General features: G+C 52.9%; 1 protein-coding gene across 8 annotated transcripts in view; it reads left to right on the forward strand.

Moving 5' to 3' along the window:
- The window catches only part of GAK (cyclin G associated kinase), a 64,351-nt gene that overhangs the window by 31,867 nt on the left and 9,255 nt on the right, over window positions 1-23,229 (forward strand). For 6 of the 8 annotated variants that reach the window (XM_053577846.1, XM_053577852.1, XM_053577854.1 and 3 more), the window contains 12 exons: window positions 3,735-3,784; window positions 4,369-4,517; window positions 5,175-5,297; window positions 5,896-6,029; window positions 10,122-10,316; window positions 10,621-10,738; window positions 11,246-11,325; window positions 16,261-16,454; window positions 17,145-17,291; window positions 17,795-18,256; window positions 18,521-18,745; window positions 20,057-20,179. In XM_053577846.1, the coding sequence (XP_053433821.1) occupies window positions 3,735-3,784; window positions 4,369-4,517; window positions 5,175-5,297; window positions 5,896-6,029; window positions 10,122-10,316; window positions 10,621-10,738; window positions 11,246-11,325; window positions 16,261-16,454; window positions 17,145-17,291; window positions 17,795-18,256; window positions 18,521-18,745; window positions 20,057-20,179 (2,000 nt within the window). The remainder of the gene's footprint in view (window positions 1-3,734; window positions 3,785-4,368; window positions 4,518-5,174; window positions 5,298-5,895; window positions 6,030-10,121; window positions 10,317-10,620; window positions 10,739-11,245; window positions 11,326-16,260; window positions 16,455-17,144; window positions 17,292-17,794; window positions 18,257-18,520; window positions 18,746-20,056; window positions 20,180-23,229) is intronic. The other 2 variants (XM_053577847.1, XM_053577848.1) reach the window with 2 other exon arrangements.

The raw sequence follows: 23,229 nt of genomic DNA on the forward strand, positions 1-23,229 counted from the left end.
TCTCCTCTGTGACGTGCAGTGAGTATGGTAGCATCTCCCCACGGGGTCTCCCTAGTCCAACTGTTCATTGCCCAGACTTCCCTGCAGTGGGCATGAGTGTGGACACACTGTGAGTGCCTGTCCCAGAAGAGTGCATGTGTATGCAGGGCTCCTGTGGCACCTTCTGCTCATGGACCACTGTGGAATGTGCCAGAACATAGTCTCTCTGTCACTGAGGGCAGCCGAGTGCCGGGTGGGGGGCCTGGTGCTGTTGCCACTCAGGCTTGTTCCTTCTGCCTCAGTCAGACCTGCCTGCCTCTGTCTTTTCTTTGCGCTGTGATCCTTGCTTTGTGTCTACAGACATTCACAGCACTGGGAAAGCGTATGTGTGTCTGTTTCTGAGAGTACGTGCATGCGTCTAAGGGCAAGTGTGTGTTAGTGTGTGTGAGTGTACATGTCAACACATGTGAGCGTACTGTGAACATGTGTGAACGCATGTGTGAACGTGTGTGAGTGCATGGTGAACACATGCAAGCGCACCTGTGAACGCTTGAGCCCATGATGAATGTGTGCGAGTGTATCTGTGAACGTGTGTGCTGCACATTGGGCTACACATACGTCATCTGTCACACTGTGTGCTTTGTGCTTGACATGATCTTTTGCAACAAGAAACTTGGGCTTTTGTGTGTCCTGGGTAGGGTGTCGGATGCAGCTGGGCCCTTCCTGCCGACATCATAGTGGAAGGAAATTCCCAAGCAGCACCTGGGTCCAGGGTCTGTCCCTCCATCTGCTGGGTGGGGCTGTGGCTTCTGCAGGGTCCTGGCTGGTGTACCTGGGTGTGGCCCAGGCAGAGGCAAGGGCCTGGTGCTCACCTTGCATCTTCTCTGCATATCTTCTCCGTGAGGCTCTGGTGGCATGTGCCATGGGGTGCTCTGTGCATGCTTTCAGGTGCTCTTCTCCCCACCAGCTGGAGCCACGGTTGGCATGAGCCTCGAGGGCAGGTCAAGGGTCTCCTGGCTGCAGAGCCGTGTCTGAGGCCAGGTGTTGGCCATTCTTGGCCATTGTCCAGTGTGTCTTCATCTTGGCCCCCATGGCCACTGCCTGAATATGGCATCCCTCTGGGAAGGTCACGTGGTTCCATGTGGTGTTCTTGTGGGTTCAGGATTGGAGACTTCTCCACAGGAGTTGCAGCCTCCAAATGGCAGTGAACAGATGATCATTGGGCATATGAGCAGCTGCCCAACTCACTCTGGAAAATGAAAGGGGCATTAAGCATCAACCCAGATGCTGTTTCTCAGTGGTCAGGTGGGCAGCAGGAGAGCAGAGCCCTCAGCAGTGCAGCGTCCAGGGCTGGTGGCTGAGAGCGGTGGGGATGGGTAAAGCCATGTTCATGTTTGTGTTCTCAGGCAGTGCTTTGGGTGAGCAAACAAACATAAGTAACAACCTGCAGAAGGCAGAGGCAGGATAGTGGTTCTTCCCTGAATTCCTCTGATTTCATAACTTTTACTCTGGAAGTATGGAAACGTCTTACATGAAGTGAAAATAAAATTATTTTTTAAAATGGGTATTAACTTAAAGGAGCCAGGACTGGAGGAAACCCAGGAGGGTGAGAGACTGTTCAATGTCCAGATTGGAGTGGGGACGGCAGGGAGGGAGGAGATGCGCATCAGAGATCCCCTGCACCCCCCAGGTTGGGTGATTGGCCAGAAGGACTTGGTGTCACAGCCACAATCTGTTCCAGGTCGAGGGTACAGCATAGGCAGCAGCAGGAAGAGGCATATGGGGTGCGTGCAAGGTGCCACATGTGGCTTCAGGGTCCTCCCTGGGTGCCCCACATGCATGTAGCTCCCCAGCAGCGAGCAATGGGGGGCGTGCCATCACAGGGGACCTGGGGCTTTGTGGGAGGGGCATAGGGAGCTCTGTCACCTCCACCTAGGGAGGACCAATAAGGTAGACCCATCTGTTCTGTGGGTGGTGGGAACCTCCCCAAATCCCAGTCCAGGGTCATCCTTGCCTGTGATCTGCCTCTGAGCCACATGCTTCAGGTGGCCAAGGTGTGCACATATGTGCCGCCTTGAGAGCAGGGAGTTCTCAGTGTCCGGGCTGGCACTGGGCACCCTATGACCTGGGGTCAGAAAGCCAGGCCTCAAGGCCTGAGCCCTGAGCCTCTCCCCCCCACCTGTGTCAGGTGTGGGCCCAGCATGTTGGTTCTGCTTGCACATGTGCTGGGAGCCCCCAGGCCAGGCTCAACAGTGTTCCTCCTCTCATGCCCCATGTGCTGGGTCTGTATGTGCACCTTCCAGGGACTTACTGGTAATCATTGTTTGCTCTTTTTACGCCTGGGCTTTTTAGCTTTGTTGTTTTTTTTTTTTCCTGCTATTTAGATGACATGTCCAGTATACTAATTTTTTATTTTTTTGCAGATTTTTTTTTTTTTTTTTTTTTTTTTGCCGGGGCTTGGTTTGAACCTGCCACCTCTGGCATATGGGACTGGCACCCTACTCCTTTGAGCCACAGGCACCACCCCAGTATACTAATTTTTCTCATGGAAAAAATATGGCAAGTACTTTGTACTGGAGTATTATTTCTCTCTTTTAATGTGTTCGTCATACAGAGGATTTAAACTAAAGTTTCAGATCTACCTGCACTTCCCATGTGTGCTTTGTTGTCCTGTGTAGGAAGCCCTCTGTGTCCTAAGCTAGTATGTTTCAAGTAGATATAAACAAGTTTTTAAAGTATTTAAATACATTATAAATATTTTTTTCATTTTGTAGAGACAGAGTTTCACTGTCACCCAGGCTAGAGTGTTGCGTCATCATAGCTCACAGCAACCTCAAACTCCTGGGCTCAAGTGATCCTCCTAAGTAGCTGGGACAGGTGCCCCCTAACACTCCCAGTGAATTTTCACAATTTTTTAGAGACTAATTCTTTTAATAGGATCTTGCAGTGTTGCCCAGGCTGGTCTTAAACTCCTGGCTTCAAGCGATCCTCCTGCTGTGGCCTCCCAGAGTGCTGGCATTGTGGACATGAGCCACTGTACCCAGCCTGTGTGTTCTTTTAATGGTTTTATTGTGTACATTTGGGTCTGTAAGTCCATGTGGACCTTACTTTGGGGATTCTTTTGTTGAGTCTGGCGCATTTTGCCCTGGTAGGAATAGCCCTCTGCTGATGGCCAAGCCATAGCCACTCCTCCTCCTATCTCTGGGGACTTCTTGCTTGCTGCGGCCTCTAGCTCTCTGTTGCTGGCCACCTCCCTTCCCTACCTGGAGTTCTCACACAGCTATGTTTTCAAATGAATTTTGAAACGAACTTGTCATGTTTTTATGTTGTCATGCAGAGTTTTGATCTGCATTTTACTGATTTTTGTGGACCATGTTAGAGGACCCTGGGCCACTAATTATTGGCCATGGCCACAGCAGGGATATCTCAGCCAGGTGGGTGCAGGGTTTCTTCCTCAAGAAGAGGGCGGTATAGTAACCCACGGAGAACCGTCCTTTGGCTGCCAGCTGCACACAGCGCCCTCCTCCACACCAGTCCTGTTATGCATTCCTAGAGATCAGTCCTCTCCCACCACTCCCAGTCCTGACTCCAGTGCGGCCTCAGCTCCGTACGACATGCATGTGCTTGTGTGTCCATGTGTGCGCTCCTCGTGGGATGCCACCTGCATAGTGACAGCCTCCATGGCTTTTCTGGGATGTGAGCTCTGGTTCAGACTGAACGCTTCCTTTGGTCACTGGTGCTCTTTCTCTTTCCAGTTATGCCAAAGGCGACCTGGACATATCCTACATCACATCCAGGATCGCTGGTACGTCCACCAGGTTAGGCCACAGGGACACATTCTGTCCCCTCCTGATGTGAGGGCTGCTGGTGGCCCTTTGGACTCTGGCATGTGGCACCACTGTGCGCCCGTCCATTGGGAGCTGGGCAGGATAGCCGGAGGGATGGCAAAGGTACCTCTTCTGCTGCTAACCAGGTGGCCACAAGCCTACATGAGACGTGGCCCAAGTGCTGTCCCAGGCAGGTGGCTCGTGTCAGCCCAGCTTCCCCTTGGTCTGGCACCTCTGGAGCTCTGAGCTTGCCAGGCTGTGCACATGCACCTGTGTCTCCTCCAAAGTTCAGGAGAGCTCAGTCTGAGGCTACTTCCCACATGGAAGGCCCTCTCCAAAGTCTTGAAGCCAGCTGCAAGTGTATGAGTGGGTCTGTGCTTCTCAGTCAGCCCAGCCTGGTGTCCAGCAGGGTGGGGAGAGCCTGGGAATGGCCAGCTGCCTAGGTAGTGGCTGATGAAGCTGCCCAGTTGGGTTCTAGGAGGGCAGCACAGCCGTGAGGCCAACACAGCCTTTCAGGGATAGTGGTTACCCCACAGGGGCTGACAGGCCTGCTCTGTTCCAGTGATGTCGTTCCCAGCAGAGGGCGTGGAGTCAGCAATCAAAAACAATATAGAAGATGTGCGGGTGTTTCTGGACTCCAGGCACCCAGGGCGCTATGCTGTCTACAACCTGTCCCCGCGGAGCTACCGGTCCTCTAAGTTTCATAGCCGAGTGAGTGGCCCCAGGTTTTTGGGTGTAACTTTGGTTACTGTTGTCATATGTTAGGGCAGGTTTTGGGACCCATACTCCACTCAATTGCACTTTGGGCCTTGCCTAGCAGACAGCATGTTGGGGTGGGCCAGGACAAGCTGGGTGTGTTCTGAGGGCAGGGCCGATTCTATCCATTACAGGTGGTATTTGGCTGGGCGTAGGAGTTCCCTATGGTCTCAGCAACTTGGGAGGCCGAGGAGGGAGGATCCCTTGAGCCGAGGAGTTCAAGGCCAGGCTGAGCAATGTAGCAAGACTCTGTTCCCAGAAAAATGATACGCTCTTTGACAAATTCGAGGTGTCCCTCCACATGCCCACTGCTTTTCACCCTCCAGAGGGGGGGGGAGTGAGGTCACAGTTTTCCTGGTAGAACAGTCCAGACACACATACTTTTTGTGCTGTTTAAACTGACCCAAGGTACAGGAGAGGGTAGACTAAGTTCCTCCAAAGGCAGCACAGACAAGCTGCAAGGAGGAGGCACGGCAAGGGCCTCTGATGACACTAAGCCATATTGTCTGCCCCTCATGTGCACAGAGGCCAGGGAGGAGGATGGGGGAGCTCTCGCAGTTTGTGACATGCCGTTGGCACAGTGCCCTGCTGAACCCATCCCTCTCTCCACAGGTGTCCGAGTGCGGCTGGGTGGCCCGCCGGGCACCCAGCCTACACAGCCTGTACGACGTCTGTAGGAACATGCATGCCTGGCTCCGGCAGGACCACAGGAACATCTGTGTCGTGCACTGCATGGTGAGTCCAGGCCACTGAATTTCATAATGTCATGCATCTGTTCTCTAAAAACTGAGCCCCAGGTATTCCTGTCCTTGGAAATATGACAGAAGAGAATATGTAGCCAGAGAGAAGTCCTTGCACGCAGGGAGCTCACGCTGTGGTGGTTTCCTGCCCTCTTGGTGGAGTGTGCCTCTCCACCACGGTCCTCCGGGGCCCTGCCTAGCCTTGGCCTGCATAGTCCAGCACTGATGCCACCCTCCTGCTGAGACCCCAGCCTGCCCCTCTTCTCCTGGCTGCCCTGTCTGCAGAGTGTAGGTTAGAGGTTCATGGGCCTCACGGGTAGCATCTACCCAGAAAACACACTTGGTGCTTAGCTGCGTGGTATTGGTGAGTCACAGTAGGAGTGATGGTGACAGGGATCCCACAGGATTGCGGTGTGGCCCACATGTTCCCCATTCAGGAACCTGAGTTCTGTGCTGGCCTCTGAGTCCTCATCTCATCAGGCTGCCTGTGAGTCCCTAACCATGTCCCCAGGTCAGAGAGGATGGGCTTTAAATCAGGAGTCCTTGTCCCACTCTGTGCAAGTGCCAACGCTAATCTGTGTCCTTTGTCTTAGGATGGGAGAGCCGCCTCAGCTGTGGCTGTCTGCTCCTTCCTGTGCTTCTGCCGGCTCTTCAGTACCGCAGAAGCCGCTGTGTACATGTTCAGCATGAAGCGCTGCCCACCAGGCATTTGGCCATCCCACAAAAGGTACTGCGTGTTGCTCTCAGGATGTGACACCACCCACACTGCATTGGGTACAGTGTCCCCATAGCTGGGGTCTCCAGGCCTGGTGCCGACACAACACAGGCCCCTCGCAGTGCAGTCCATGGACCCAGTGACAACGTGCTGCTGTTGGCACCCACGGGTCTCCCGCCATGGCGGCCCCCTGGGCTACTTGTGGGCTGCACCTTGCCTGGCGCCTGCACACAGACTTCCCTGCAGGCACCTGCTACCCTTTGCCCCGTGGGAGCCACCTGGGGCTTGGTAGGCACCATGAGCATTCTTGCCTGTCAACCTGTGCGAGCGTAAGTGCAGTCCCTGTCCTGCGAGGCACTCTGTGTCCATGCTACTTGTAGCAGCTCAGACTGGGCTCTCTACTCTGCAGTTTAAAAGAAGCAGCTCACGGCTGCAGTACCTCTGTCCCCAGAGGGACCACTCCCCTCAGCAACCAGGAAGGTATTGTGTGTCCACACTACCCATTCTATCCATCCCCTGCAGAGAGAGACTTTTGGCTGTCCACCACAAGCCGTGCCCTGGGCTCAGTCTTAATGAGGACTCGGAGTGGGACCCTAGGGGCAGCAGTGACCTCAGGAGAGGGTGGTGTGTGGGTTTAGGTGTAAGCACTGACACTACCCCTTTGCCCTACCCTGGCAGAAAGGGGAGCCTAAGCCTGTAGCTCCATGCACATCCTCCTGCTCAAGGGGTGCCCTGCTGACCGCTGGGAGCCAGTGGGTGTTGTTCCCACACTGGAGGGCACCAGTGTGGCCACAAGCCTGTCCAATTGTATCTTCTGTGTGGTCCCAGCAAAAAAGCCAAAAGCCATGTGTGCCCCCATGTTGCACTGTAACCCCATGACACGCACATGCCCATGTCACACTGTGCCAGGTGTCACACTGTGCCCCGTGTCACCTGCACACTCCCTTGGGGCCCTGCTCAGCAGCCAGGTCCAAGAGCCAAGGAGTCTCGTTGCCCATCGTGTGTCTGGGCTTCTCCCTGGAGCTCCTTCTCCTTGCGGAGCACTGCTCCTGACAATGGGCCTAGCCTCCTTGGATTTGGGACTGAGGAGAGCTGAAGCCACAGGGCCACCAGCTGACCCCAGATCTGAGGTCACTAGCGCCTGCTGTTGGGGTGGATGTGACTAGACACCAGAAGAGGAGGCCAGAGAGTGTTGGGTCAGTGAGGGCTGCGCATACCTCAGTGGGTGAGCAGAGCCTTGGGGGGTGGTGGTGGCACATGTCTGAGCCTCTGCCCCCTGGGCCCTCTCCCCACCATCTCCACTGAGCAGAGAATGAGGTGCAGGTGCCTGGAGCTGCCCTCCACCTCCCAAGGGCACAAACGTGGCAAAGCAGCACTTTGGGACTCTGACAGGGAAATGGGAAAATGTCACAGGTGCTGAAGACCCTCATGAGGAAGTGAGCACAGCACAGATCAGGTGTGAAAGATCCCATGGAAAGGCCAGAACTGGGGCATGCAGCAACGCGCACACATCAGAGGATGTGGAGGCAGGAGTAGGCATCCCTCAGGCTGAAAGATCCCTTGGACAGTCCAACAAACACATAATTGGAATCCTAGAATGGATAAATAATGGCTGAGAAATTTCCCAGATACCAATCCACAAACCCAAGTAGCTAAGAGGACACCACGGGCTGAAAACAGAAGAAACACATCAAACTCCTGCCTGGCACATCACACTAGTCTACCCTGCTGCAGACTGAACACAAAGTCTCGATGGTCACCAGACACAGAAGATGGGTCCGTGGAGGGGAGTGCAACAGTGCAGGGTTCTTGTCGGAAACCTCAGGCAGCCATTGTGGAATTCTTTTTTTTTTTTTTTTTTTAATTTTTAATTTCAGTTTGCTTGTTCATTCTTGTTTGTTTGAAGTACTCCTTTTTTGTTCATTTTCTTCTTCCTCTGGTGGTGCTGGCTGTTTTTGATGTTGTTAGTAGAGACGGGGTCTTACTCTGGCTCACTGCTGCTCATACTGGTCTTGAACCTCTGAGCTCAGACAATCCACCCACCTCGGCCTCCCACAGCGCTGGGACTACAGGCGTGAGCCACCACGCCTGGCCCAGTGTGGAATTCTTTTAAGTGCTATAATTAATAAGTCAATAGAAGAAACAAAGTAAAAATGTAATAAATGCTTAATCCAAGAGAGCAATAAAAGAATAAAAAGAGAAGCCAAGAACAGATGGAACAAATAGAAAACAGCTAACAAGGCGGTGGGCTTTACTCCCACCATGTCAGCTGCTCCACATCCCTGAGAAAATGAAGGGGAGGGGCTGTCACAGTGGATGGAAAGCAGGGCCCAACCATACTGTCTGCCAGGATGCCCCTTTAACCATGACAGTGGATATGGGCAAAGAATGAAACCGTGGAAGGTTTCATGGAAGCTGCCAGCACGCCACACATGCATGTGTTCCCATGGGTCAAGACTGGGTTCTCTCCTCTTGGTCAGGTGCTGGCTGAGCTGATCTCAGAAATCCTATTCCTCCTGTGTTTTGGACTCTGCTTCCAAGCTCAGGTTGTTGTCAGGATTCATGTACTTGTGGTTGAATGACTGAATGTCCGGGCTTCCTACTGACCACATTGTCCAAAGGCTACGCATAGGTTCCTGTTGCTGGGCCATCGAGGAACATCAAGAGCACAGGCCTGGCCTCACCACAGATGCAATGTCTTCACCTCTTGTTGGTCAGAAGCAAGTTGCTGCCCAAGGAATGGACAGCGCATGAGCACCACAGTGAAGATGCCCTGGAGCTGTGCACAGACAGAGGTGTGCATGGAGACATGGGCCGTGAGAAAGAACATGTTCAAAGTATATAAAGTAGCAAACTGAAAGAATGAACAGAGAAACAGTTCATGTTTATACAGGTTGTCTCAAAAGTCTGAAGTTACCATAGATAGGAAAATGGGAAATTATAGCTAAATGTTGTCTTTATAAAAGTATTCATTATAAAGTTTTACAAAGAGGTGGCCAACAGGCACAGAATATTTTGTAAGATTTTATAATGAATATTTTATAAATAAAGGTACATTTAGCAACTATAATTTCCCATTTTCTCTGTGTACTGTGGTGACTTTAGGTGTAATTTTGGGTACACCCTGTGGTGCATGCGTCAGTGCTTCCCTCTCAGTAGAACAGGTAGGTAGAAGGTCATGAGAGTGGGGAAGCACCAACCTGTAGCACTAGCCCACCAGACCCCTGTCACCCACAGAATATGGCCCAGCAACAGAAAAACATGCTTCCCTTTCAAGTGCCAATGGGGCATTCAACAACAACAAAAGATCATATTTTGGGTCATTAAACCTTAGCAAATTTTTAACAGTTAAAATTATATATGATTCATAAGCTGTGCCTAACCTCCTTGATGAATGTCACTATGGTCACCTTCGAGGTGCTCCCCTTGGGAAGCTGTGCACCAACACTAGCGCCGAGTCCACCCCTCAAAGCAAATTTGGACCCCTTTTTTCCAGAATGGTGTCAGTGCTATTGTCTATGAGTTCAGCAGTTAGGTACTCAAACTCATCCTAGAAAAAATACAACATACCTTGTGGCTGAGTATCACTGTGGTCATCAGATGGCCACGGGAGTATTTCAAAGGTGACTGAAGAGATACTTAGTGATGAGGTGTACATAGTATTTCTAGAATGAGTTAGAGAACTTAATTGTCCAACATTATGTGTTCTCAGGCCATGATGGAATAAAACTACAAATCAGCATCAGAAAACTATCTGGAAAACTCTCTAAATATTTCAAAATTAAATAGCTTATGAGTAAAAGAGGAAATCTCAGAAAATTTAAAAATATTTTCAGGCTGGGTGTGGTGGTCTGCCCCTGGTGTCCTGGGAGGCTCAGGTAGGAGGATCGCTGGAGCCTGGGAGCTTGAGGCTACAGTCAGTCGTGACTGCACCCCTGCACCTCAGCCTGGGCAAAGGGTGACACCATCTCAAAAAAAGATTTTGAACTGAATGAAAATTACAGCATGCTATTTATGAAGAACAAAAACGCTGCCTTGAGGGAATTCGGTAGCGCTAAGTACTTAATTTTGGAAAGAGAAAAGCCATGTGGTGTGTCTGCCCAGGTACATCGAATACATCTGTGACATGGTGGCAGAGGAGCCCGTCACACCCCATAGCAAGCCTGTGCTGCTGAAGGCCGTCTCCATGACCCCGGTGCCCCTGTTCAGCAAGCAGAGGACTGGCTGCAGACCCTTCTGTGAGGTCTACACAGGTGGCGAGCGCGTGGCCAGCACGTCCCAGGAGTACGACAAGATGAGGTGAGTCTGCAGTGGGGCCTTATGCAGGACCGTCCACCCCTTGACTTTGACTCCTCCAGAAAGCTTAGAGAAGAGCTTGGTGGGGGTGGGGACAAGCAGGTGCAGAGGAAGGTGCGTTTGGAGATGCAGTGGCTGTGGCAGATGATTCAGTGTTATCCAGAGAAGAACGTCTGTGTTTAAGTGTTCAGTACTTGAGAAGATCTCAGGATTCTTTCTGAAGATCATGGCTCTTTGAAGGTCATTCTTTCGCTAGAATGTTATACTTTTTAGTAAGTGAACAATTTCTCGTCATTCTGTCCTTTAGAGATTTTAAAATCGAGGATGGCAGAGCTGTCATTCCCCTGGGTACAACAGTGCAAGGAGATGTGCTTATTATAATTTACCATGCGAGGTCCACCCTGGGAGGACGGCTGCAGGCCAAGGTGAGTGCCCTGGGTCTGGCGCCCTTCTTATGCCGAGAAGGCTCCTACCACTTCTTATGGTGGGTGCTGGGTTGAGCTTGGTGTTAGGTGAGTGCCATCAGCTTTCTCAACAGTGCTTCTCCCATGGCTACAGGGATTTTAGCCTCAAGAGTCCAGGCCTTCTCCTGAGAGCCTCCAGGACTGCAGTGTCAAGGGTATCTGCTGGGCTTTGGCCTTGGGACTGCCCTTCCCCAGGCCTGGGACCCACATAGTTTCTCAGGCCCCTCAGCACCCACCAGTCCAACCCACCACCACCCCCAGCATAAGGCCCAAGGGTGTGGCCCAGAACCCAGTCTGTACCTGGAGTACGTGGAGCAGTGCACAGGACAGAGGCCCTTGGAGCTCGTTAAGTGGGAACTGCTGTGATGTGGCACCCGTCATTCTTAAGGAGAGGGTGTTTTCTGCGGGCTAAAGATTTAGTTTTCTTGTTCCCCCGTGCAAGGAACTTATATTTCTTTCTCTTGTCAGATGGCCTCCATGAAGATGTTCCAGATTCAATTCCACACTGGGTTTGTGCCTCGGAATGCAACCACTGTGAGATTCGCAAAGTATGTTAGTGCCACACTGGCTGCGATTGTGCATGTGGGTCAGGCCAAGGCACAAAGTGGGGGTGGTGGTAGTGGGCGTGGTGGGGCCAGGCGTGTTCCACTTCCGGGCTCCTCAGGTCAGAATTCACCTTGAGGACCTTGGGCTCCCCTGGGTGCCTTCCTCTTTAGAATTTAGACACTTACATCTGGGTGTGCTGTGACCAGGTAAACAGTGTCCACTATATTTTAGGAATCACTTTTGGAGTCCCTATTATATGCAAAGTGCCCTCTGGCGCCCAAAGGGGACATGGAGTCCGAGATGGTGAGATGCTGTCCCTCCTTCCCGAGTCCGCAGTCTGGTTTTGTAGACAGAGTAATGAGCACCCAATGTCACCTCCAGCCTCACACTGTTGTCAGGGTCCAGCAGCACTCGCCTCGCCCTCTGCAGGCTGCAGGGCTGGTCCAGGTGCCATGTAGGTGGCAGGGCGCAGGCTTGAGGCAGCTGCGCCCACTCAGCCGGGCAGTGGTGGATCTGGTTTTCACACTCAGTTTATTTTATTTTTTGTTTTGAGAGAGTTTCACTCTGTCCCCTAGGCTAGAGTGTCCTGGTGTTACAGCTCACAGCAACCTCAAACCTCTCTTGGCATGTAGTGTCAGGAATTTATTTCTCACAGTCCAGGCCTGGAAACCCAAGGTCATGAGCAGGAGAAATAGCCCCTGCTGCGGGCTGGTTCACCTGGTGAAAAGGAGAGGGGCTTTCTGGGCCTCTGCTGGGCAGCTATCCCACACATGACCCTCCCCTTGTGACTATACCAGTTCTCAAAGGTACTGCCCAGCTTCTGCCACGGGGGTGGGTGTTCAGTGTGTGAATCCGGTGAGTCCACAAACATTCAGACCATTGGGGCCACACAGCACCGGGGCAAAGGGGAGACCTACTGACATGGTGGGCAGCAGAGCCACTGCTGTGTTGTGGGGAAGGGTGGGGCCAGGGATTCCTGTTTGGCAACAAAAGAGCCTCTTTCTCACAGCTTGTGCAAACTTACATGAGATGGGCCATGTACCTGCACTTAAAAAGGCTCCATTGTACAGCATCTAGGAGGAGATATGGAGCGTCTTCCTTACCTACAATTAGGCAAAAATGAGCAGAAAAGAGCTAATTATAAAAGAAAAGCATGACAACTTAACACGTAATTCAAATTAAGAGCATTTTTATCTGCAGACGCAGTAGGAGGCTCCAAAGGAGAAGGTGTTTGCAGCATGTGTCTCAGTGGGAGAATCTGTTTAGAACAACTGAACACCAAAGAGCAGACAGAGAAAGACAGCCCAGTAAAAACGGGCAAGTGATGTGTCTGAGCACTCCCAGCACGGTGGTCTGGATGGTCACCACAGACCACTGTGTAGGCGACACTGCAGTGGTCACGGGCCTTGTCAGTGCCTAGATCCATGTTTGTAGTACATCTTAGTTTTTAACAAAAAGGTGTTTAAAGTAAAAGTAAGAAAAAAGTTTGTAGAATAAGCATATAAAGAAAAAAAATTTTTGTATAGCTGCATTTTTTTTTTTTGTAGAGACAGTCTCACTTTACTGCCCGCGGTAGAGTGCCATGGTGTCACACAGCTCACAGCAACCTCCAGCTCTTGGGCTTATGTGATTCTCTTGCCTCAGCCTCCCGAGCAGCTGGGACTACAGGCGCCCGCCACAACACCCGGCTATTTTTTTGTTGTTGTTGTTGCAGTTTGGCCGGGGCTGGGTTTGAACCTACCACCCTCGGCATATGGGGCCGGCACCCTACTCACTGAGCCACAGGCGCCACCCGTATAACTGCGTTTTTTATTTTAAATTAAATATTATTATAATAGTAAAAAACTTCAAAATTTAAAATTTATGCCTATAGTCCTAGCACTCTGGGAGGCCAAGGAGGGTGGATTGCCTGAGCTCATAGGATTGAGACCAGCCTGAACAAGAGCAAGACCCCATCTCTAAAAATTAGCTGGGTGTTATGATGAGCCCCTGTAATCCCAGCTACTCAGGAGGCTGACGCAAGAGAATCACTTGAGCCCAAGAGTTTGAGGTTGCTGTGAGGTATGATGCCATGGCACTCTACTAAGTGCAACAAAATAAAACTCTGTCTTAAAAAAAAAAAATTTTTTAAATTTACAAAGTAAAAAAGTTGCGATAAGTAGGGTTAACTTATTTATTATTAAAATTGTTTTTATATCATGGTGGGCACCTGTAATCCCAGCTACTCGGGAGGCTGAGGCAAGAGAATCACCTAAGCCCAAGGATTTAGAGGTTACTGTGAGCTGTGACACCACGGCACTCCACCGAGGGTTAATAAGTAAGACTCTGTCTCAAGAAAAAAAAAAAATTATTTTTATAAATTTAGCGTATCCCACGTAACTGATGTTCCGGCCCCTCGTCCCCTGGCTCTCCCAGCCACTTCTGGACTTGAGTCTGTCCTGCCAAGTGCCCTATGCGCAGCACCTGTGACTGTGGCCATCTCTGCTATGCTTTTCTTGCACCAAGGCTGAGAATGCTGGACGTACAAGCACTGGCCTGTAGGATTTGGTATAGGGCCCTACTGTTGGCACCCACAGCTGGTGTGCAGGCTGCCACCTGGCTTGTATACAAGTGCCCTGTGATGTTTGCAGTGACAGCTTTGCCTGATGGTGCATGTCCCAGACCATGCCCCATCCCTGCGCCACCGTGACTGTATGGAAAGCCTCTCACTATCATTGGTCATCAGGTAAAGCAGGTCACGGCCACTTTGTGCTCTGATGGGATGGCTGGTGATGGCAGGGTGTGGCAGTGTGACACAGCACAGCCTCCCTGGGACATCTGCTCGAGCTGTGTGCTCCTGACTCTGTCCCAAGAGAAACGAGGGCTTGGAACCAAAACTACACCTCATCCCAGAACCCTCCAAGAATGTTCTCCAAGGCTGGGCTCCCCTGGGTTAGGCCACGGGGACCTGAGACGGAGGTTGTGACAGGCGTTCTGGAGGCTGGGGGCCAGCAGCATTGGCCTGGTGAAGGCCTTTCGCTGTGTCTTCTTGCAGTACAGTGGCCAGCCAGTCTCAGAGGCCCTCTTCCTTGCAGCATTAGTCTATTGTTCGCCGGCCACCTCCCAGCAGTTGCAGTAGAGGTTACATTTTCAGCACGTGCAGTTTGAAGGACGTGTCCAGAGGTTCTGATGCACAGGCTGCACGCATGCACCTTCACAGAGGCTCTTAGAGTTATGTTCGTGTCTGTCACACCTCTACAAACGAGCTGCCAAGTCCCGAGGAAGAGAAGGCCTCCCAGTCGGGTGACAAGTGCAGGAACATGTGTCCATGCCTTGGGCAGGGCAGGTTTGCAGAGGTGTGGCTGATATGGTGGCATGAGGGCCACACACTGTCCCTGGAGCCCAGGAAGGGTGAACAGCAGTTCCGAGGTACCCAGGTGGGTTCCAGTGCCCCGAGGGCAGCCGTGATGGAGGTCAGCCCTTTTCATTTGCTCCATATGTGTCGCAAGCCACCAGTCAGAGCCTGACTGCACAGGTGCCCATCCATAAGGCCTGCAGCTGTGTCCTGCACCCCAACCTGGGGCTGCTAGTCCTGCTCATAGGCACCATTGTTCCCTCACCACCCTGTGGGTGGGCTGCAGGCTTAGGGCACAGGGCATCTCCAAGCCAGCTGGGGTGGGGAGGCTGGGCCAGGGCCCCGGAGCTGAGGCTGCCTCACTCCCCCCCGCCCCCAATTGATGGCGGGGTCCAGGCCATTCCTCACTATAGGCACCATCTCCCAGCCATCGGAATCTCCCCCATGCCTGCTGACCCCTTTACGGACATCACTGTCTCCAAGGCTCCAGGTAGCAGCCCCACTTGGCCATGTACAGTCACCCAAAATATCCAGACTAGGTGACTGATACAGAGAGATGTGAGTGTGGAGGGATGCTCATGTGGCCTTCCAGCTGCTGCCACACCTAGCTCCGTCCAGAGTGCCTGGGAAGGGTGTGGGAGCAGCCATTCTGCTTCAGGTGGCAGTTGTGGGCAGTGGGATGCCCAGTCCTTGGGGCAGACACTGATGGCTTCTCCTGTCCTCTCTGCCCAGCATAGAGGTGATTATGTTCTGGGAACAAAGAGGTGCCTTGGGGACCTTCATGTCAGAGTCCTGTGTGCTCCTGGGTTTTGTTTTGCGAAGCCCAGAGCTGTGGTGGTTGGGTCAGCTGCTCTGCTCTGGCTCGGAGCTGGCCTTTTACTTTGGGGTGCTGTTGTCACTCCACCCACCTGAGGTCTCTCAGTAGCCGGCTCTGTTTCCTTTTTATTCTTTATTCACATAAGGCTTAAGCATGACACATAGTTTTAGGTGGCGTCAAGTAAGGCAGACATTGGGGAACCTGCTGGCTAAAGACCCAGGGCCATTGTGCAGCCTACAGGTGATGTCAGGGTCCCTTGATTCCCCACAGCAGCTCCAAGAAACAGCCCCTGAGTCTTGCCTTCAGGGTGCTCTCATTGTCTGTCTCCCACCACTGCCACCAGTGTGGTCTGCAGACCCTGTAACATTCTCCCACTTGCTCCCCCACCTTGCATCCTCCCTGGCCCTGCAGTGAGGCATAGCTGCATCTCCACGCCATGTTGACCATACCCCAGAGTGCTCAGATTTATGGGCAGCTGTTAACAGTTGAGGGTTGTTACCAGGGTTGATGTGACCGTGTTGGTGAAAATGCATTTAGGGTCCCAGAGAAGTTGATCTGGACCAGCGGAGTGGCAACAGTATCTTGTAGCTGGGCTGAGGCCTGCAGGGTAGAACTTGGCCACCAGGGACAGCGTCAGGGCCATCCCAACCTTCTCCTGACCTGCCCCAGATCCTTCCCATGGTTCTGTCCAGGGCCTAGTTTCCGTATGCATTCTCTAGCAAAGGGCTAAGTGGCCTGCAGGCTGTGCGTGGTCTCCCTAATAGCTGTCTGCTGGCAACAACGCAGGTATGACCTAGATGCGTGTGACATCCAAGAAAAGTACCCAGATCTGTTCCAAGTGAACCTGGAGGTGGAGGTGGAGCCCAGGGACAGGCCAAGCCGCCAGGCCTCGCCATGGGAGAACGCAAGCATGAAGGGGCTGAACCCCAAAATCCTGTTTTCCAGCCGAGAGGAGCAGCAAGACATTCTGTCTAAGTTTGGTGAGACCCTGTAGCAGGACTGGATCCTGTTCTGCATGTGCGGCCAGTGCTGTGGGGGCAGGTGGGGTCCACGGGGCAACTTCTCCTGTCTTTGGACATTGCCTAAAGCCACCAGCTGCACAGGGTCTCTCAACTCAGGTGGGGATAGACACAGAAACGTAGCTACTCTGCAGATCACATGGGGCGGGTCTGCACCCTCCAGCCAGAGCTGCTTTGGGGAGAGAGTCTATCCCATGCTGGCTCCCAGGTCTTGTGCTCTGGACATAGGTCGCTGTCAGCGAGCTCCGTGCCGGGGCCTGTGGAGTTGTGCTCACAGCCACGATGCCTTGGGGTCTTCTCCTTACTCCAGGGTGGTCACCAGAGCACAAGCACAGGCAGGCCTGAGTAGGTAGGACATGTGACATCACTTGTTGGGCATGTCACGTGTTTCTTCATGTTCTTGGTTTGCATTTGTTATGTTTTCTTATCTGAGGACAGTTAATTATCCTTGAAAGGAGCATGTGTGTGCACGTGTGTGTGATGTGTATGTGTGCGTGTTTGTGTGTGTCACATACAGGCTTGTACATGTACGTGCACCTGTGTGCAAGTGTGGCCCAGAGCAGCATTGGAGTGGACGGCAGGAATCTGCCCGGAGGGCCTGGCCATTCTCATGTCCCCAAGCTGTGGCTAATGCCACCCTCTTCCCCACAGGGAAGCCAGAGCTCCCCCGGCAGCCCGGCTCCACAGCGCAGTATGATGCTGAGGAGGGGTCCCCGGAAGCCGAGCCCCCTGAGTTGGACTCGCCGCCGAGCAGCAGCACAGACACCGGCCACTTTCTGCACACGCTGGACTGGCAGGGTGGGAGTGCAGGGTGGGCGGGGTGCTAGCCAGGGCCTCCCCTGCGGTCACACAGGCCATAGTTCTCACAGGGAGCTCCCAGCCCTCACTATCCATAGCCCAGGTCCCTGATCTGGTCCCCAGCCCAGCTGCTCAGATCAAATATCTGGCAGTGTGACACTGACCTCTCACCCCCCAGGGTGTGCCCCTGCCACCTCTGCCACAGCACCCAGGCTGGGTGCTCCTTCCCTGGGTGCACCATTCCTATGGGGGCTGAATTCTGCATTAGGAGAACAGTGGGTGGCCCTGCAGAAGGGGAAGCCCTGAAAGGGCCAAAGGAATCCTAAGAAGAGCTTCAGGAATCCTAAGAAGAATCAACCAGCTTTGCTAGTGCCTGAGGAGGGAGGCGCTGGGGAGTCTGCAGATGTGGGCCTGACTGGGCTTGTGTGCTGGCTGTGCACCTGTCACATCAGCCCCGTCTTCGGGCAGGTCTACCAGCCTGCGCTTTTGTTTTCTTTTTACAGAGGAAAAAGAATCCGAGATGGGTGCAGGAAACACCTCTCCCAAAGACAACCAGTCTGCCCTGGTGGAGGATGGAAGCGGGAGTGGGGCATCAGAGGAGGAAGAGGTGCTGAGCACTAGAGACAGCAGGATGCCCAGGGCCGAGGGTGATGGGCCAGGTTCACAGGACCTGATCTTTGATGCGGGAGCCATGGCCCTGTCCCCGGAGCCCATGCCACAGGAGGACAGCGTGGACCTCCTAGGGCTGCACTCTGAGGCAGGCCCCAGGCCAGCTTCCCCTACACAGACCTGCGGGGTCTCCTCCAGCAACACCGACCTCCTCAGCTACCTCCTTGGGCCCCCTGAGGCTGCTTCAGAAGGGCCCCCAGACGACCTGCTTGGCAGCGAGGCCCCACTGCTCTTGGCCAGCCCGGCTGCTCCCCAGAGTGTTTCCAGCACCCCCCGAGGAGAACCTCCTGCCCCTGGTAGGCTTTTCTGTTCTGATGCCAACTGATGGGTTGTGCAGTAAAAGTGGGGTAGAGCTTAGGTCTCCCTGCCGGGAGTGGCGCCCAGAAGTGGGAAGGACCTCCCCTGCCTGAGCTCATGGGTGGGAGCCCCGTGGTCAGGGCCGTGTCCTGGGAACTTCATGCAGGCCTCTGGGGCACCGGGCAGCAGAGCAGAGGAGGCCCCAGGCTGACCACCACCATGCCATGTGGCACTACATCCTCCTCAGGCTGCTCTGTCCCTAGGAGGACAGGCTAATGCTTTGGTCACGGTGTCACTGTCCCTGCCTGACCCTGCAGCTGACCCATTTGACCCCTTGCTGCTGCCGTCGGACTCCGACACTCAGCCCTGCTCTAAGCCTGACCTCTTCGGCGAGTTTCTCAATTCCGACTCCGTGGTCGCCCCGCCTGCCTTCCCTGCCACCCACAGCGCCCCGCCCCCGTCCTGCAACACTGACTTCCTGCACCTGGGTATGCAACTCAAGCTGCTTGGTGGGACATGGGGGTTTGTGCTTCATGCAGCCCCCTCAAGATGCAGCTCAGGGTCAGACATGGAGCCCTGTATCCTGGGCTGTGAGTGTGGCTGGACTGTGTGACCTCTGGAGTTCTAGGGATGCCCAGAGCTCCTTGAGGGACCTGCAGGGCCACTGTGAGGTGAGGACAGACACCACCACTACCTGCCCTTGGGCCTCCCCAGACCATCCCCAAACTTGGAGTATGTTCTGGATCCCCAAGGCACTGCCTCCACAGTGATGCCTGCTCTGGGCCCCAGGACAGTGGCCACACATAGGATGGCCACCTGTGCCCAGAGCTTGTATGAGGCCAAGGGGTCCAAGGGCTAGACAGAGTGGTCCAGGGAACTGGCGCTGGTGAGAGCACTGCAGGAAGGCACTGGATGGCCGTGTGTCCCTAGGACAAGGCCAGGCCCAAGAAGAGGAGAGGCCAGACCATCCCATTGTGGGGTCCTCCAGAGGGAGCTCCGTCTCTTCCCTCTACTCTGCCAGCCTCCATTGCACCGGCAGCGTCATGCCTAGCACAGTCTCAGGTGGTGACTGACTGCTGTGGGCAGTACTCAGGTGGCCCCCTTGTGAAGTGGGTGGTGTGGCCAGTGCCAGGGCTCACTGGGCCCATGGGGTGATGCCAAGCACCATATCCTATCCCAGCAAGCCTACTCAGCTGGGGGTACTGCAAGCTTCCAGAGAAAGAGACACTTTCAAGAAAGGCAAGGAAGGGCAGTGCCTGTGGCTCAGTGAGTAGGGTGCTGGCCCCATATACCCAAGGTGATGGGTTCAAACTCGGCTCCAGCCAAACTGCAACAAAAAAATAGCTGGGCATTGTGGTGGGCGCCTGTGGTCCCACCTACTTGGGAGGCTGAGGCAAGAGAATCGCCTAAGCCCAAGAGCTAGAGGTTGCTGTGAGCTGTGATGCCACGGCACTATACCGAGGGTGACAAAATGAGGCTCTGTCTCAACAACAACAAAAAAAGAGGCAAAGAAGTGGGCTCTGGGGACGCCAGGGAGCACCAAAAGAGGGGGACCCTGACACTGCCACACCCAGCTGGTCAGACCACATGGTTCCATTTCAATGCCCATCAAGAGGACGAGGCTAGTCAGTGGTCCCTGAACATAGTCCCAGTTCTGTGGCACTGGCCCTGCCCGAGAGCTCAGGTTATTGACCCCAGGCCCAGAGCACAGTGGGGTTAGCCACCTGCTCACACAGGAGGGAAGAGGGGCTACCCCAGGAGGGCTGGCAGACACTCTGGACAGTGCTCTCTCTTTCCAGGGGATCTACCGGTGGAACCTGGCAAGATGACAGCCTCGTCCAGCCAACCAGACCTACTGGGAGGGTGGAGCACCTGGGCTGAAGCCACTGCACCCGGGCCAGCCCCCACACCAGCCACTGAAGGTACAACCTCGGACCCACACCTGCTGAGGCCTTGGCACCTTCTCCCATTTTACATGGAACATAACATACAGGTCCATCTGTCCACAGAGGGCTGGGCCTGCTCGACGTCAGGCACTTCCCGCAGTGGGTCTCCACTCCTTGGCAGTGTGCAGAGATGTGGGGGTCAGCATGCCCCATCTCCTGTGGGGTCCTCTGCCACCCTGTGTACATTTTCTGTGGTGTGGTTTCACCCCGGTTTCACCCCTTGTGCACTGCTTGTCGCCTGGTTCTTTGACCCACAGGGCACTGTGGCCTTTCTGTGCGCTGTGCTGGGTCTCCCTCTGAGGGAGCTGTGACAGAACGAATCCCCGACACTGAGGGTCAGGGCCACAGCCGATGTCACTGGGCCATGCTGTGTGTGGGTTGCATGGAGCAGTTTACGCCTGTGACAACTGGTTCTTTTCATGCACCTGTTCTTTTCTTGCCCCACTGGGACATTTCTTGTGGCATAAATTGCTCTCACAGTGTGATCTGTGTGCAGCAGACCCCACAGAGATGGGCTGTTTTAACACAGTGACTCACACCGATGCAGTTTCCTGGTGCACACAAGAGTTGTATGCACGTGTTCTGTGATCTGGTCATTGTGCAGTAGCATCACACCTACAAGAGCAGTATGCACACCTCAATTAAAGTACTTCATTGCTAGAAATGCTGACCATCATCTGAGCCTTCCTGTAGCTACCCTTTTGCAGGTGGAGGGTCCCACCTTGATATAGATGGTGCTGACTGGTCAGGGTGGTGCATGCTGAAGGTCGGGGTGGCTGTGGTGATTTCTTTAAAATAGAATGGCAGTGGGGTCTGCCATGTGAATTGACTTTTCCTTTCCTGAGAGATTTCTCTGTTGCATTCAATGCTGTTTGATAGCATTTTATTTACATTAGAACTTCTTTGAAAGAGTTAATGTCAAACTTTGCCACTGTATTATCTATCTTCAGGGTCTACTTTTTTTCCCCACCAAGACAGAGTCTCACTTTGTCATTTTGGGTAGAGTGTCATGGTGTCATAGCTCACAGCAACCTCAGTCTCCTGGGCTTAAGTGATCCCTCCTGCCTTAGCCTCTTGAGTAGCTGGGACCACGATACCCACCACAAGACCCAGCTAGTTTTTCTATTTTTAGTAGAAAAGGAAGGACTCGCTCTTGCTCAGGCTGGTCTTGAACTCCTGAGCTCAAGCAATCCACCTGCCTTAGCCTCCCAGAATGCTGGGATCACAGGTGTGAGTCAGGGCACCTGGCCTAGGGTCTGCTTCTCATTCTAGAATTGCTATTTCCACCACATCTGTAGTTACTTCCTCCTCTGAAGTCTTGAACTCCTCCTAGTCATTCATGAGAGTTGGAATCTACTTGTTCTCATCTCCTGTCGGTGTTGGCACTTCAGCCTCCTCCCATGAATCATGAGGGTTCTTAGTGGCATCTGGAATTGTGGAGATTCCCAGAAGGTTTTCAGTTGTCTTTGCCCAGATTCATCAGAGGAATCACTATCTGTGGCAGCTATAGCCTTACAAAATATATTTCATAAATAATAAAAATTGAAAGAATTACTCCCCAATCCATGAGCTGCAGAGTAGATGTTAGAGGCATGAAAACAGCATCCATCTCCTTGTACACCTCCATCAGAGCTCTGGGTGACCAGGAGCATTGTTAGTGAGCTTTTTTCTTTGAGTAACATGTCTCTCAAGGGCTTTAAATATTCAATAAACTATGCTGTAAACAGATGTGGTGTCATCCAGGCTTTGGTGTTCTGTTTCCAGAGCACAAGCAGAGATTTAGCATAATTCTTAAAGGCCTTAGGATTTTCAGAATGGTCAGTGAGCACAGGCTTCACATACAGTCACCTAACAAGAGTCAGCCTGTCTCTGACCCTGTGAAGGCAGGTGTTGACTTCTCTCTATCTATGAAAGTTCAAGGTGGCCCCTTCTTCCAATATAAGGCTGTTTCATCTACACTGAAAATCTGTCCCTTGGTGTAGCCACCTTCCTCAGTGACTGTAGCTGGGACTTCTGCATAACTTGCTGCAGCTTCTCCATCAGCACCTGCTGCCTCACTTTGCCCCCTTTTCTTCCTTAAACCTCAGGACCAATATCTGCCAATTCCGGCTTTTCTTCTGCAGCTTCCTAAGCTCTCTCCGCCTTCACAGGACTAAAGAGTTGGGGCCTTGCTCCAGATCAGCCTTTGGCTTAAGGGGATGTCGTGGCTGATTTGATCTTCTACCCAGACGACTCACACTTCTCCACATCAGCAGTAACCCTGATTCGCCTTCTTACTATTCGTGTGCTCACTGGAGCAGCACTTTTCATTTCATTCAGGAGCTTTTCCTTTGCCTTCACAACTGGGCTGACTGGTGCAAGCGACTGGCTTCTGGCCTATCAGCCTGTCTCAGCTTTCAACATGCCTTCCTCACTGAGCTTAGTCATTTCTAGCTTCTGAATTACAGTGAGAGACATGATTCTTCATTAACTCTTGGAGATTATCTTGGGGTTATTCATTCCCCTGGTTTCAATATTGTTATGTGCCAGGGAATAGGGAAGCCTGAGGTGTGGGAGCAGCTGGTCCATGGAACAGTCAGACCACACCAGTAAGTTCATGGTCCCGTGTGGTACAGCTCATGGTGCCCCAGGCCAGTTACTGTCACCACACCAAAGATCACTGACCACAGAGTACCATAAACAAATGCAGTTATAGCAGAGAAGTTGAAAAACTGAGAATTATCCAAATGCAACACAGCCAGGAAGTGAACATGTGCTGTTGGAAAGTGGTCCCTACAGGCTTGCTCAGGGCGGATTGCCACAGACTTTTAGTTTTTATTTTTTATTGTATTTACTTATTTATTTATTTTGAGACAGAGTCTCATTATGTTGTCCTCAGTAGAGTGGAGTCACAGCTCACAGCATCCTCAGACTCTTGGGCTTCAGCGATTCTCTTGCCTCAGCCTCCCAAGCATCTGGGACTATGGGCGCCTGCCACAACGCCTGGCTATTTTTTTGTTTTTGTTGTCATTGTTTAGCAGGCCCGG

Source organism: Nycticebus coucang, chromosome 23 (genome assembly GCF_027406575.1).
Source record: "Nycticebus coucang isolate mNycCou1 chromosome 23, mNycCou1.pri, whole genome shotgun sequence".
NCBI classification, from domain to species: Eukaryota; Metazoa; Chordata; class Mammalia; order Primates; family Lorisidae; genus Nycticebus; species Nycticebus coucang.